The sequence below is a fragment of the Eulemur rufifrons genome, chromosome 29 (genome assembly GCF_041146395.1).
Source record: "Eulemur rufifrons isolate Redbay chromosome 29, OSU_ERuf_1, whole genome shotgun sequence".
Classification (NCBI taxonomy): domain Eukaryota; kingdom Metazoa; phylum Chordata; class Mammalia; order Primates; family Lemuridae; genus Eulemur; species Eulemur rufifrons.
Genome location: NC_091011.1, coordinates 61,794,403 through 61,806,772, shown reverse-complemented (window position 1 = coordinate 61,806,772; position 12,370 = coordinate 61,794,403). Strand labels below are relative to the sequence as shown.

The 12,370-nt window shown below is 48.0% G+C and overlaps 1 protein-coding gene across 3 annotated transcripts in view; it reads left to right on the top strand.

The window, feature by feature from the left end:
• ATXN7L1 (ataxin 7 like 1) overlaps window positions 1-12,370 on the top strand; it is a 226,426-nt gene that overhangs the window by 95,425 nt on the left and 118,631 nt on the right. Inside the window, exon 4 of one of the 3 annotated variants that reach the window (XM_069461567.1) lies at window positions 8,811-10,061. The exons of the other annotated variants lie outside the window; for them this stretch is intronic. Within the exon in view, the coding sequence (XP_069317668.1) occupies window positions 8,811-8,893 (83 nt within the window). The 3' untranslated portion in view covers window positions 8,894-10,061. Of the gene's footprint in view, window positions 1-8,810; window positions 10,062-12,370 lie in introns of those variants that run through there. 3 annotated transcript variants of the gene reach the window in all.

Sequence of the window (12,370 nt, the reverse complement as noted above, 5' to 3'; positions counted from 1 at the left end):
GCACCGGGGAAAGCATTGTACGTACAACTATTTCAGTCCTTTGCTGTGATAAATAGCTATTGCTCTTGGCGGAACAGACATGCCATCTCTGCTTTCCATTTATGAATATTGAATTGTCGCAGGCAGGCTTTTGCTGTAAGTTTTTAAAGGGGAAATCCCCCGCTGATCGCATCTCCTCGCTGGCCCAAAATGTCGTTTCCCTGCTACGTGTACCAGTCAGATCTTGGTCCAGGCAGCGATGCTGCAGTGCACGTGTGTTTCTGGTGACTGTTGCACAAAGCACTTATGACAATTCCAAGTGCAAGTCCTGTAAAGGCTGCAGTTTCACACTGACTGCCACGAGCTGTTTGGAAGAAGATTTAGCTGGTGGCAGGAAGCCACGGACAAGGATCGGGGAAATGTCTTAGAGGCGATAATCTGATGCAGGAAAAACAGAAAGGGCGTGATTCTGTTGGATTCCTGACGGTGGGAAGATGGTGTCAGCTACTGAAACTAATGGGAGCAAAAAGGAAAAAGAAAATGGCCAGGCTATAAATCTCCAGGGATCCACTCTTTAGGAACTCAGAGACACATCTGCCTTCCACCAGATTTCCCTTCAGATACTTTATTCCCTGCTGGCTGGGAGGAGGTAAAATGGATATGCAAATAGGACAGTCAGGTAGAATGATCTTCTTGTCCCAGGAAATCCCTTAGGTCTGAGCCCTCTGGTCACCCCACACTCAGGCTTCCAGAAATTCCCCCTCTCAGCCTCAGTTCCTTTCCCCCAACAAACTTTCTGTGCCAGAGGGACTAAAATCCTTAGGACGGCATTCCTTGATTTGTCTCACGTTTGGGAGTACCCAGGGTGTGTGTGCCAAGCTTTGCCTAGGTCAGCAGTCCCCAACGTTTTTGGCACCAGGCACTGGTTTCATGGAAGACAATTTTTCCACAGATGGGGTGAAGGGGGGTGGTTTTGGGATGATTCAAACACATTTACATTTATTGTGCAGTCAGACCTCTCTGCTAATGATAATCTGTATTTGCAACTACTCCCCACCGCTAGCATCACCACCTCAGCTCCACCTCAGGTCATCAGGCATTAGATTCGCATAAGGAGTGTGCAACCCAGATCCCTCTTATGCACAATTTACGGTGCAGTTCATGCTCCTATGAGAATCTCATTCTCCTGCTGATCTGACAGGAGGTGGAGCTTATGCAGTGATGCAGGTGATGGGTAGCGGCTGTAAATACAGATGAAGCTTCACTTGCTGCTCACCTCCTGCTGTGCCGTCCGGTTCCTAATAGGCAGCGGACTGGGCTGGGTTCAGGGATCGCAGCCTAGGTGATGGGATAAGGAGTTAAAGACTAACATGGATAGAGATGGTGAACACACGAAATAGTGAACTGTCTTCCGTGGGCACACTCTTAAATGCCACTTCCCAGCAGTGTCTCTCTGGAAGATCATTCCTTCGAAAACAGAGTTGAGAGCCTTCTGTTCTCACTACTGTCATTCAAGGTTGATCATATACCTATAGAAACCTTACATTTCTACAGCATCTTGCTGTTTAGGAAGCACTCTCTTGTAGCTCTCATTTTGATTTTCATAACAACTCAGTAAAGTTCACTGGTGGATACTGTTTTCACAGATTTGGAGGCTCAAAGAAATTTGGTAACTTGCCTAAGTCCACACAACTGACAGGGGCAGAGCTGAGGCTACAGCTCAGGACTCCTAACTCTCCCTCCGGTGCATTTTCCATGAACAGAGACCAGGGTTGGGGGCGGAAAATGCACAGTGTCAGCAAAAACTGTGCCCACTATAAGAGGCAAATTTACCTTTCTGAAATTTCCAGCATTTACAGCTTCTAATTCGAGACTTACATGCAATGAACACATCCTCTAGCTTTTTTGTATCTTCTTTACACGGGATCTGAGCTTTCTATAATAACTATTTGAAAACCAGTCTTACAATTACCATTTTGACTCTGAAGGAAGATTATTCAGTCTGGTTATAAGTTCTGATCTACCCTTTCATTTCCTGGCCAGAAGACTCCATCAGAACAAAAGTTACGGTCATTTCAGCAGACATCTAAGGCAGTTGGTGTGTTCTGCATGAGAATAAATCCATCCAGCATTCTGATTAGTTACAAGGGATGATGAAAGAACTGTGCAAACCAAAAACTCCAAGTGTGTGTTTCATGCATATAAACCTACTAATGAGAATGGGTTTTGGCAGAAAGCTAAGCATTGATGTCCCCGCCACTGAAGCTTAGAGTTGCTTGTTAGTATTCTGAGAGCTGGAGCACAGACACAGTTATCAGCTTGATTCTGATAACATCTTCCATTCCCAGACCACAGATAAGTTCGTTGAACAGGAGTTGAGAGGAAGCAAGCTGGAAAGAGAATTGTATGTAAGTGGCTCAGGAGACCTTGCAATTTGGGACTCCTTTGCAACCTTGCTGTGACCTCCTGCCTCTGTTTGCCCATCTGTGGTATGGGTCTGGTGATTATACACCAAGGTTATTCTTAGAAGTGATAAATTTGAAAATACCTTGGCATGTAACTCGTGTTATAAATATGACTCACTGCCATGTGAAAAATAGGTGTTTTTAGCTGAAATGTGTAATGAGGTTAGACGGGGAACATCAGTCACTGGCAAGAAGAGTGTTGCTAGAGACGAGAGGTGTGAAGGGAGGGGGCCAGGTGCTCGGCTGAGAAGGAGAACAGAGGGACCATCTATGAAGCGTCTCAGGCAACATGGTGGAATGTTCAAAACAAACAGGCACAAAATAAATGTTTGGATGCCTGGCCTGAATTTAGAAACAAACAAGGGTGTTGGAGAGGAGCCTCTGTCTTTTCACAATGCAGGCTCTGCACTCCAGCCACGGGCACCCACGGGATTCCAGAGGGGTGGGCTGGAGGAGGAGGAAGGCCCGAGCGAGCCAGTGCCCACGTGGGCTGCAGCCGCTGTGTGTGCATGAGTGTGCTAGGAGCAACACGGCAGAGTGGTTCTGAAAGAGCCAGGCCCTGGAAGCAAGCTGTCTGGGCTTGACCTTGGCTCTGCCACTTACGTGCTTTGTGACCTTCAACCAATCCCTCCTCTCTCTGTGCCTCGGTTTCCTCATCTACAAAATGGGAATACTAGTAGTCCCTGTCTCAGAGGTGGTCAGGAGGGTAAAATAAGCAAACAGGACCACAACACGCAGAAGAACGCCTGGCATCTGTGTGCATAGTATGGTGAGGACTTGTCTGGCCTTGTGAATTCCAGCACGTGGCAGAGAAGAAACACAAACTGGATTGGTTGAGGACAGCTCATCTCCAGAGGACTGAGTGGGTTGACATAGTCATTCACAGAGACGCAGTGTCAGTTGGAAAGCAGCAAGGGTCATAGCTGGAGTGCTAACCAGCCTTGGCCCCTGGCTGGACCACTGTCTGGTGAACAGAGGGGTGGTAGAGGGCTAGGTTTGGCTCAGGCGGACCCTCTTAAACTTCCCAATGTGCCTCCTTCCCGCCCCCAGGGAAGTTGGAAGCTTGGGGGCTGCTGTGTTCACAAAAGCAGATTCCAGTCACCAGCATCCTAGAAATTTTTGTCTGCTTATCTCACACAAGTCAGTCTTTGCCAGAGTCATCTGCGGATACTGTACTCTCCCTACTCCGGAATCCCGCAAAAATCACTCCCTGTTATCTGTCTGCCTCGACATGGGAGAGATCCTTGTCATCTGGAACCCTCGCTTCAGCCCGCCATCCTGCCTCACTGCAGTGTGTGGGCAGGTCTGCTCTGCTGCACACGTCTCCAGAAAGACTGGATTTCAGGCTTTCAGAGCGAGCGTCTTTAAATCCTCTGGTGAAAGGAGACAGCAATCATCTGCTGGTTGGTGTTTGCCAAAATGTGGCCTTAGAACGGGCCGAAGTGATGGCTCCTGGCACGAAACCTGGTTCCCCCTGGGCGTACACCCAGCCCGAACAGCTCCTTTAAAACCAGAAGCAATTTGTCATCTTTTGATTCTCTTCCAGCACTGTCCCTGTCACAGGTAGATAAATGAGGCGGCATATGGGTGTCCAAACGCAGGAGTGTCTAATCCCAGCGGTTTCCCGTGGAGCCGTCACTTCTCGAGGGTGGAGAGCACAGCGGGGTGGTCCCTGGCTTCGGGATTGTAACCGTAAACAAATTTTTTTCATCATATGTGTCATTTATATGCATGAAATGCTTTCTCAGAATCTCCCAGCCTCCAGTGTGCCGTTGATAGGTGCATTTCTCATTTCAAAATCCTGAAATGAATCACACATTTGTGAGCTCAACATCTCGTGTCTGTAGTTCCACAGAATGCTACTAATCAAATCAATGTCTCAGCAAAAGCCAATAAGCATCACTGAATTAACAATAAATAGAAGTTGGACTTTGTGTTCTAAAAAGCCTTGATTCCAGGAAGTCATTGGGAAAGGCAGACGCATTTCAGTTCCCCTCGAGGTGCATGCTCTAGATGTGGCTTGAAAGATACCTGCAGGGTTTTCTACACAACCCACATGGATTTTGGATTTCTTGGTTATGTATGCCTAAAGCCACCAGGTTATTCCCAAGGATGCAATAGGCAGAAGAGGCCTCCTGATCTAGTTGCCAACACGTGGATGACCCGTGGCACTCCTGTAAATGAAGGATAGGCCTGTGCGGCGAGTGAGCTCAGCTAGCCAGGGCAGGCCTCGTGCCTGTACCAAGGGGCTGAGTGTGTTTCTGATCTGGCCAGACAGCTTTGATTTCTTCTGTGGCTGTAGTTCACATCCTTCATCCCCACAGCTGCTAGATTAACTGGGCATCCGCAGTCACAGGGCCCAGGCTTGGCTGGATCAATTCAAGTTCATCCCAACCACAGTAAAATCATCTGCCCCGATGGTGTTACAGTAAGTCGTTGAGCAACATTGAGACACCCTGAGAAAATGTGGAGCATCTTCTCAAAGCAGGATCTGTCAATCATTGACCAGATTCTTACATAGGCCACTAATGCTGGTGACCATGAGAAGTTTATAGCCAGCTCTTCAATATCTCTGGCAATAGTTCCCAACCTTTTTGGCACCAGGGGTCGGTTTCATGGAAGACAATTTTTCCACGGATGGCAGGGGGCAGGGCAGGCATGGAGAAGCTCAGGGGCGCAGAGCTCAGGCCGTAACATGCAGCTTCGTTTTCTAACAGGCCACGGATCAGTACCACCATAGACCGCGGCCCAGGGCTTGGGGACAGCAGATCTATGGTATTGGAGAAATCTAGCATGAACTTTAAATTTAAAAATAAATCCCCCAATTCAAGCTTTAGCCAGTGGTTTCATACTAGAAACCTTTTACGGGAGGGTGGTATTTCCTTTTATGTTTTCCCAATTAATCAGTAGCTTTAATAAGAAGCAAAATGACCCAATGGGGCTGAGAGCACAGCACAGGAGGGTAATTTGCCTAGGTTTAAGAGATGAGTCTGACTTGCTTTTCCTGCCTCTTCCACACTCCATTCTTCATGTATTCACTGTGTGTGTTTGCTACTAATACATCTGCTTATAGGATCAGGGAAGGATTGAGGGAGTTAATGAATACAGAGATATCCCAGGCCCAGCCATGGGAAGCACACAATACATATTAGCTGTTATGACTTATTTAGGCTTATGGAAAAAGAGGGGAGAAACTCATACTTCATGGAAGATGGTGAAACAGAATGGTTTGTTCATTAAAACAGACACATACCTAAGTGAATCTTTGAAATAATTCTGCATTTCATTCATGGTAGAGTCACGTCTTTTTTTTTTTTTTTTTTAGCTTAAAAGCCGGAGCCAGCTGTACATGATATATTAAACCCACACATTTACTTACTTTAGAAAGGTTACTATTTTGAGAGTATGATCATTCCTCGAAAAAAAAAAAATTGTTGTGCCTCCTGTCCATTGAAAAGTTACATATAAAGAATGATTTCCATTCCTTGGATTAGTGTCTTACGATTCCTGTGCTCTTTCCGAGCTTTGTAATAAAGCAAGGTAGGGAGGATTGTGAATTCTCAAGGAAGGCATTCCTCTGCATTGCCCCAGAGTTCACAGTGCCTGGCAAATATTAATAGTAGGCATCCAGTCAGTGTCGTATGAATGAATGGTTTAGATGTTTAGTCCTTTAAATCAGTGATACTCAGCCTGTAGCCATGCATCAGGATCCCCTGGAGAGCTTGTTAAATAAAACACAGTTGCTTCCCCTAACACTCCCTGCCCCCCACTAAGTTTCTGATTCAGTAGGTCTGGGTTGGTGCCCAAGAATGTGCATTTCTAACAATTCCCCAGACGATGCTGATGCCGTTGGCCTGGGGACTACACATCGAGAATGCTTTGGGGTCCGCTCCACTGCCTAGGCCCACTGCTGTTTGACCTTGCTCCATCAAACTGAGATCAATTTTGTAAGAATCACTAGGATTTGACCAGATGGAAAAGCAACCTGGATTTTTGGTTTTTAATAGTCAAAAACTACATTTTGCCCCCTGTGTAACTACGAGAGAAGTGAGATTCACATTGCCACCTCCGTGGTGATGCTGCCTGTGCTGGCAAGACACAGCTGGGAAGGGGCGGAGCACGGTGGCGCACCTTGCAACACCGAAGCCAGATTGCGTCTCATTTGGTTTTGGATTCCCCACCTAGTGTCAGATGCACTTAATTGCAAAGCTGAAACGAGACATGACCTTTTGCAGAAACTGCAGAGGAGCAAAAAGGGTACAGGAGCTGAGCATATGACACAAAAGGGAGCGTGTTGTTTGCAAAGTCTTTTTATGCTGGCTGTGGGCCTGGCCGAAGTCACTGGGCCCTGAGATTCAGAAACAAGAGGCAGCCTCATGGCCCGAGGACGACTGCCCTCTGCAAAAAAAAAAGTGACTCTGCTAATGCCAGAGGTCACTGTGCATGGCAGGCGAGGAGCTGCAACTCCAAAGCCAGGCCCTGGGGCTTCCCCCTCCCCCAGATCCCCTCCTGAGGAAAGAGTCCTTGACACTGTGAGGACGGAGTGGACGCAGAGGAACGGGTCAGTAGGGTACCAGACTCCCTGAACAGAGAGAGGAGATGAAGTGGAACCTAAGAAAGGAACTGAAAAGGAGCAGGCGACCAAGGCCTCCCCTGAGGTAGGGAGTGTGTGAGTGACCTATCACTGCATAAGAAATGACCCCAACACTTAGCAGCTTAAAACAGGAAACAAATACTTACTGTCTTGCACAGTTTCCACGGGGCAGAGGTTTGGGAGCAGCTTGGCTGTGTGGTGCTGGCTCAGAGCCTCTCGGGAGGTTGCAGTCAAGCTGTCATCTGAAGGCTTAACTGCGGCTGGGGGGCCCACGCCCAGAGGCTCACTCACGTGGCTGGTGGCTGGAGGCCTCGGTTCCTCGGCCTCCCCAGAGAGCTGCTCACAGCATAGCAGTTGGCTTCCCCTAAAGCCAACACCCCAACAGAGGGAGGAAGTCCAAATGCCTTTTGTGACCGAGTCTCAGAAGTGACACACTGTCACTTGCGCTTTATTCTGTTCATTAGAAATGAGTCTCTAAGTCCAGCCCACACACGCAGGGAAGGGAATTGGGCTCCGCCTTTGGAAGGGAAGAGCGTAACCGCAAAGAGTAAGCCTTTTCCATCCTCCTCTTGCCGGGCTCAGAAAAGCACAAGGGTAATCGATAGGAGATAGGGCTCTGGTGTGAAGATGAAGGGGCCTCGGCCACAGGGGGCACAGGGTTTGGCCTGATTGGACTGAAGAGAGGTGGCTGGGTTGGGGAAGGGGGATTGCAGGCTGTATGGGGGTCTTGCAGGCCCTTCCCTCTTTCAGGCCAAGGGGTGACTTTGCTTAGAAAGGACTGAAGCCACTTGTGAGTCCCAAGGCTCAGATTTGGTTCCAGAGAAGAGGAAGACAAATCTGTTTAGAGCCAACTCTGTGCTGGAAAGAGAGCAACACACAGCACTGGGCATTTCCTTCTAGATGGTTCCCAGAAGGGACGGAGGGATTGAAGGCAGACGTGGTGTCCTGGAGTAAGGAGGAGTTTCTGGGCTGTGCCTCTCAGGGAGGGCATGGTGGGGGGGGTTGGGAAGCAGGAGAGGGAGGAACCCCACTATTTTTTATTAAAATGATCCCACTGAGGATGATGGCTCAGTCCCTCTAGGGGCAACAGCAGTCAGCCCTTTGTGGCTAAGGCTCCTGGGTCCCCTGGAGAGATCTGCCATGGGGCAGATGTTTATTCCGGCCACCCTGACTCCACAGATGCATTCTGTGTGGCAGTCTCCTTTTGAGGATGCAGAACCACCGGGGTCATATTGTGCTGTGCCTGTTCTTATCTCCCCTACCATCCCCGGGGAATAAGCTAATCAAACTTGCTGATGATTTTCCACTGAGAAGGAGATAGCTAATAACTTGGATGACAAGTATTAGAATACAATGTGATGTGGATAAATTGGGTCCATGTATTAAGAGCTATAAAATGAGATTCCATCAAGCCATGAATAATGGTGCCTGTGAAAAGGATTAATCAAATACCCCATTAAAAGGTATAGGAATTCTGGTCAGACGGCCCCTGTTTAATTACACGTCTGCCCCCACCATCCCCCACTGCATTCCACCCCCCCCCAAATTGCTTTCTACTAGGAGAAATATGGAAAAGAGTTTAGAGGAAATAATGGAAAAATTGGGACATACGTTTTGATAGACCGAGATCATGAAGACAGATTTAAGCAACCAGTGTTTAATTTAGGGGGGGAAGCGACAATTGGCGTGAGTAATCATTTACAAATGTAATTTCCAAAGGAGCCCTGTTGATACCATTCAGCAAATGCCAACAAAGCATTTACTTTCCAAAGGGAGGAAGCAAGACAAGAGAAATGAAGGCAACCCCAGGCGTGGACCGGAGAACAGCCCAGCCCTAGAGAAGCATGAGGTGTGAGAATGGGCAATGCAGAAGATACACACCACTTCTGAAAGATCCCAGGGGACTGGCACTGTCTGGAGAAGCTTTCCTGGAAGAGGAGACGCCAGCAGAGCCCTGACGTGTGGACAAGCTTCCATGTACTGCAAATTCGTGAGCACACTCTGGTGGCAGGGTCTAGTGAGAGAACGGGCTAGAGCAGAGCAGGGGGCACCCGTGGGGCTCTTCTGTCCATTTCCACCACCACAATGCTGGTCCCAGCCACCATCAATTCTCCTGGACAACTGCCAGCGCCTTCCAGCTGTTCTCCCTGCTTCCACTCTTGCTCCTCTACAACCCATTCTGCACACCGAAGCCAGAATCAAAATCAATTAATCATGTCATTCTCTTGACCTGTGGCTTCCCCACTGCTCTTAAGCTAAAAGTAAACATCATTATCATGGCTACAAAGTCTTGTGTGAACTGGACCACGACCTGTGCCAGGCTCCCTTTCACTCTCTATGTGCCAGTCCAGTTGGCCTTCAAAATTTCAGCCCATTGAGTCTTTCTGCCACAGGACCCTTGCACATACATGCTTTTCCCCGCTTCATGATTTCCTTTCATCCTCTCTTCCCAAAGCTAACTCTGACTTCAGAATGCATCTTAATGATTACTTCCTGGAAGACCTCCCTAATTTTCCTAACTAGATCAGCTCTCCCTCCTATGTTGAAAACAAATATTTATTATGTGAACATATGTGTTTAATGTCTGTCTCCTCAACTAGACCTCAAGCTCTATGAGGGCAGGGACCCGGTCTTTGCATCCCTGAAAGCCTAGCACAGTCTCAATAAATATGTTTTGGCTGGATCATGACATTTAATTAGGAACAGTGAGACTAGTTAAGAAATTATACTTGACCAGAATATAGGAGAGTACCATTATGAATTCTTAATGGGGTGAAAACCTGAATTCATGTCTAGACCCTGCCACCTGCTGGCTGTGCTGTTTTAAATAAATCACGGATCCTCTCAGAGCCTGTTTGTTCGTATAAAAAATGGGAACACTAAGCAGCCCCCTCATACGGTTGCAGTGAGAATTTAATGAAATAATATAGAAGCAGTTTTTAAACTGTAAAACTAGACATAAATATCCTTTGTCATTTTTCCCAGTGCCTGGCACATTGGGTCATTAAACATCTGTTGGATGGACAGATGCATGGATGGATAGATGGATGGGTGGGTGGATGGATAGATGGATGGGTGGATGGATGGATAGATGGATGGATGGATGGATGGGTGGATGGATGGATGGATGGATGGGTGGATGGATGGATGGATGGGTGGATGGATGGATGGATGGATGGGTGGATGGATGGATGGATGGACAGACAGATGGGCGGATTAACAGTTAGGGAGCCAGCACAAATGACAGGCGAGGAACCTGGCATGTGAATAACATGATAGAAGCCAAAGGAGGAGAGAATTTCGAGAAGTAGGAGGAGGCTTGTTGATTCACTGAAAGTGTCACATACAGTCGAGCAGGGAGAAGAAGGAGGGGGAAATCATTTAACTTGGGTAGGAAGAAGTCAGTGGTGACCTCAGGGCAATTCCTCCTCAGCCTTTTCATGTTGTCTGGGCTTTCAATGACATGCCTTAATTGCAACTTAATCACTTTACTGATTTTTATCTTTTTTGGGGGGGGAATCAAATTGATTTGCACATCCAGCAAAATTGGTGAGATCACTCCAGCTGCTGCCAGCAGGTGCTGACAAGTGAGGAACTGGACGGCAGAGGATAAGAAAATACACTCAACATTTATTTTAACAAGGCCTAGAAACCTTAGTTATTTAATAAATTGCCGTGGATAATTGGTTTCAGTTTCAAGGGCTGTTTCATCTTTAACTCTCTGTCTTCCAGCAGGAACAGGGCTGTATGTGTAGACACGGACTTGGGGTATGAGACCTGGATGAGCTGTCACATGTTTTTATGAGCTTTCTGTCTCTTTGGTCACACCCCACTTCCTGCCATGACCACCATCCACGTGGGGTGAATCTCACATGTGCGCGCGCGCGCGCGCGCGCGCGCACACACACACACACACACACACACACACGCATCTGAGCTGCTAGTCCTTTGGATCCAGTGGTCTGTTTGTGTATAGGCCTTGGGAGTGAGTGGCCCAGCCTGGATCCAAGCCCACACTTAACTATCTCAAGGCTAAATGTCATTGAGTGAGAAAGACACAATGAATCAATGAAACCCCATTCTTCTCCCTAGTGCTCCAAACCTGGCTGATAAAATTAGGTGCTCAGTTAAAGAAAAAAAAAAAACTGGCTAGAAAAAAAGGCCACCAAATATTTCGTTTCCATTTCCGTGCAGTAGTTGGTAGATTGGAACATGGGTTTATGGGGAAAGGGGGCACAGTATTCACGAAAACTTCAAAATGGTTCAAAGAGAGGGTTTGAAGCCCCACAGCCCCCGCCGCCACACGGTCCCCCTTCAGGACAGGTGGCTCAAGAACACGTTGCTGATCTAAAGACAGAATCACTCACGTCCCCATTCCCTTCCCCACATCTCCCAGATCAAGGACTTCCTTTGACAGCCCTGTGTTCAGTGTTTAGTCTCATGAGTAGAGTGGGTTCCTATGAACTGAAGCACACAGTTTGCCAAGAAGGAAGCTGAGGTCCTGGTCCATCCACAGTTGGCACAGTCCTGGGAAGAGCCACCACATTCCAGCCTGGGGAGGGTAGGGAGGCACCAAGTAAAGACCTGCCTTCCGTGGTGGACCCTCATGAGAAAGCTGAGTATCAGTGGGGAGGCAGGGCAGATTGCAAGGCGGGAGCAGCAGGGCTGGAAGCTGGAACCACTGATCTGTCCTCTCATCGGGCTACCAAAGGAGCAAGCCCCAAACTCCTGGGTCCTTCCAATGTCCAGAAACACAAAGACAAAATCTGCTTCAGACAGAAGAGCGTGATGGCTCAGGCCAGGCTTGGAGCTATGTTCACAGCTCAGCTTGCCTTGTCTAGTGCCTGCCCTGTCTAAGCTTAAGTCTTCTCATGTGTAGAAAAGGGGTATAATTGTGCTGTTTAAGAGACATGGTATGAGGATTAAACACCGTAATGCATGTAGCATGCTGAGACCAGGCCCAGCCCAGAAAGAGAAGCTGGGAGCCAGGATAGTTCTGGTTTCCCTTCAAACATCACTGCTGGGACCCAACCCAGCCTGGCCTCCAGGAACATCATCGCACCATAGCTATCAGAGGCTGGGGTTGGAAATCTCCAGAAGAGAGGAGTGCGTAAGGGGTTTGAAGTTGGGGGTTCAGATGGGGGACAGCAATGGAAAAAGGGCTTGGGGAAGAACTGCAGGATTAGAATTCCTAGTACCCCAGAGCAGGGGGCTGGAAGAGGAGCACAAGCCACAGAGAAGACAAGGGGTGAGACCTGAAACAGAGTGATGGTGTCACAGAGCCCGGGCAGGGGGAATTCCAAGAAGTATCAAATCTTTCAGAAAGGTAGAC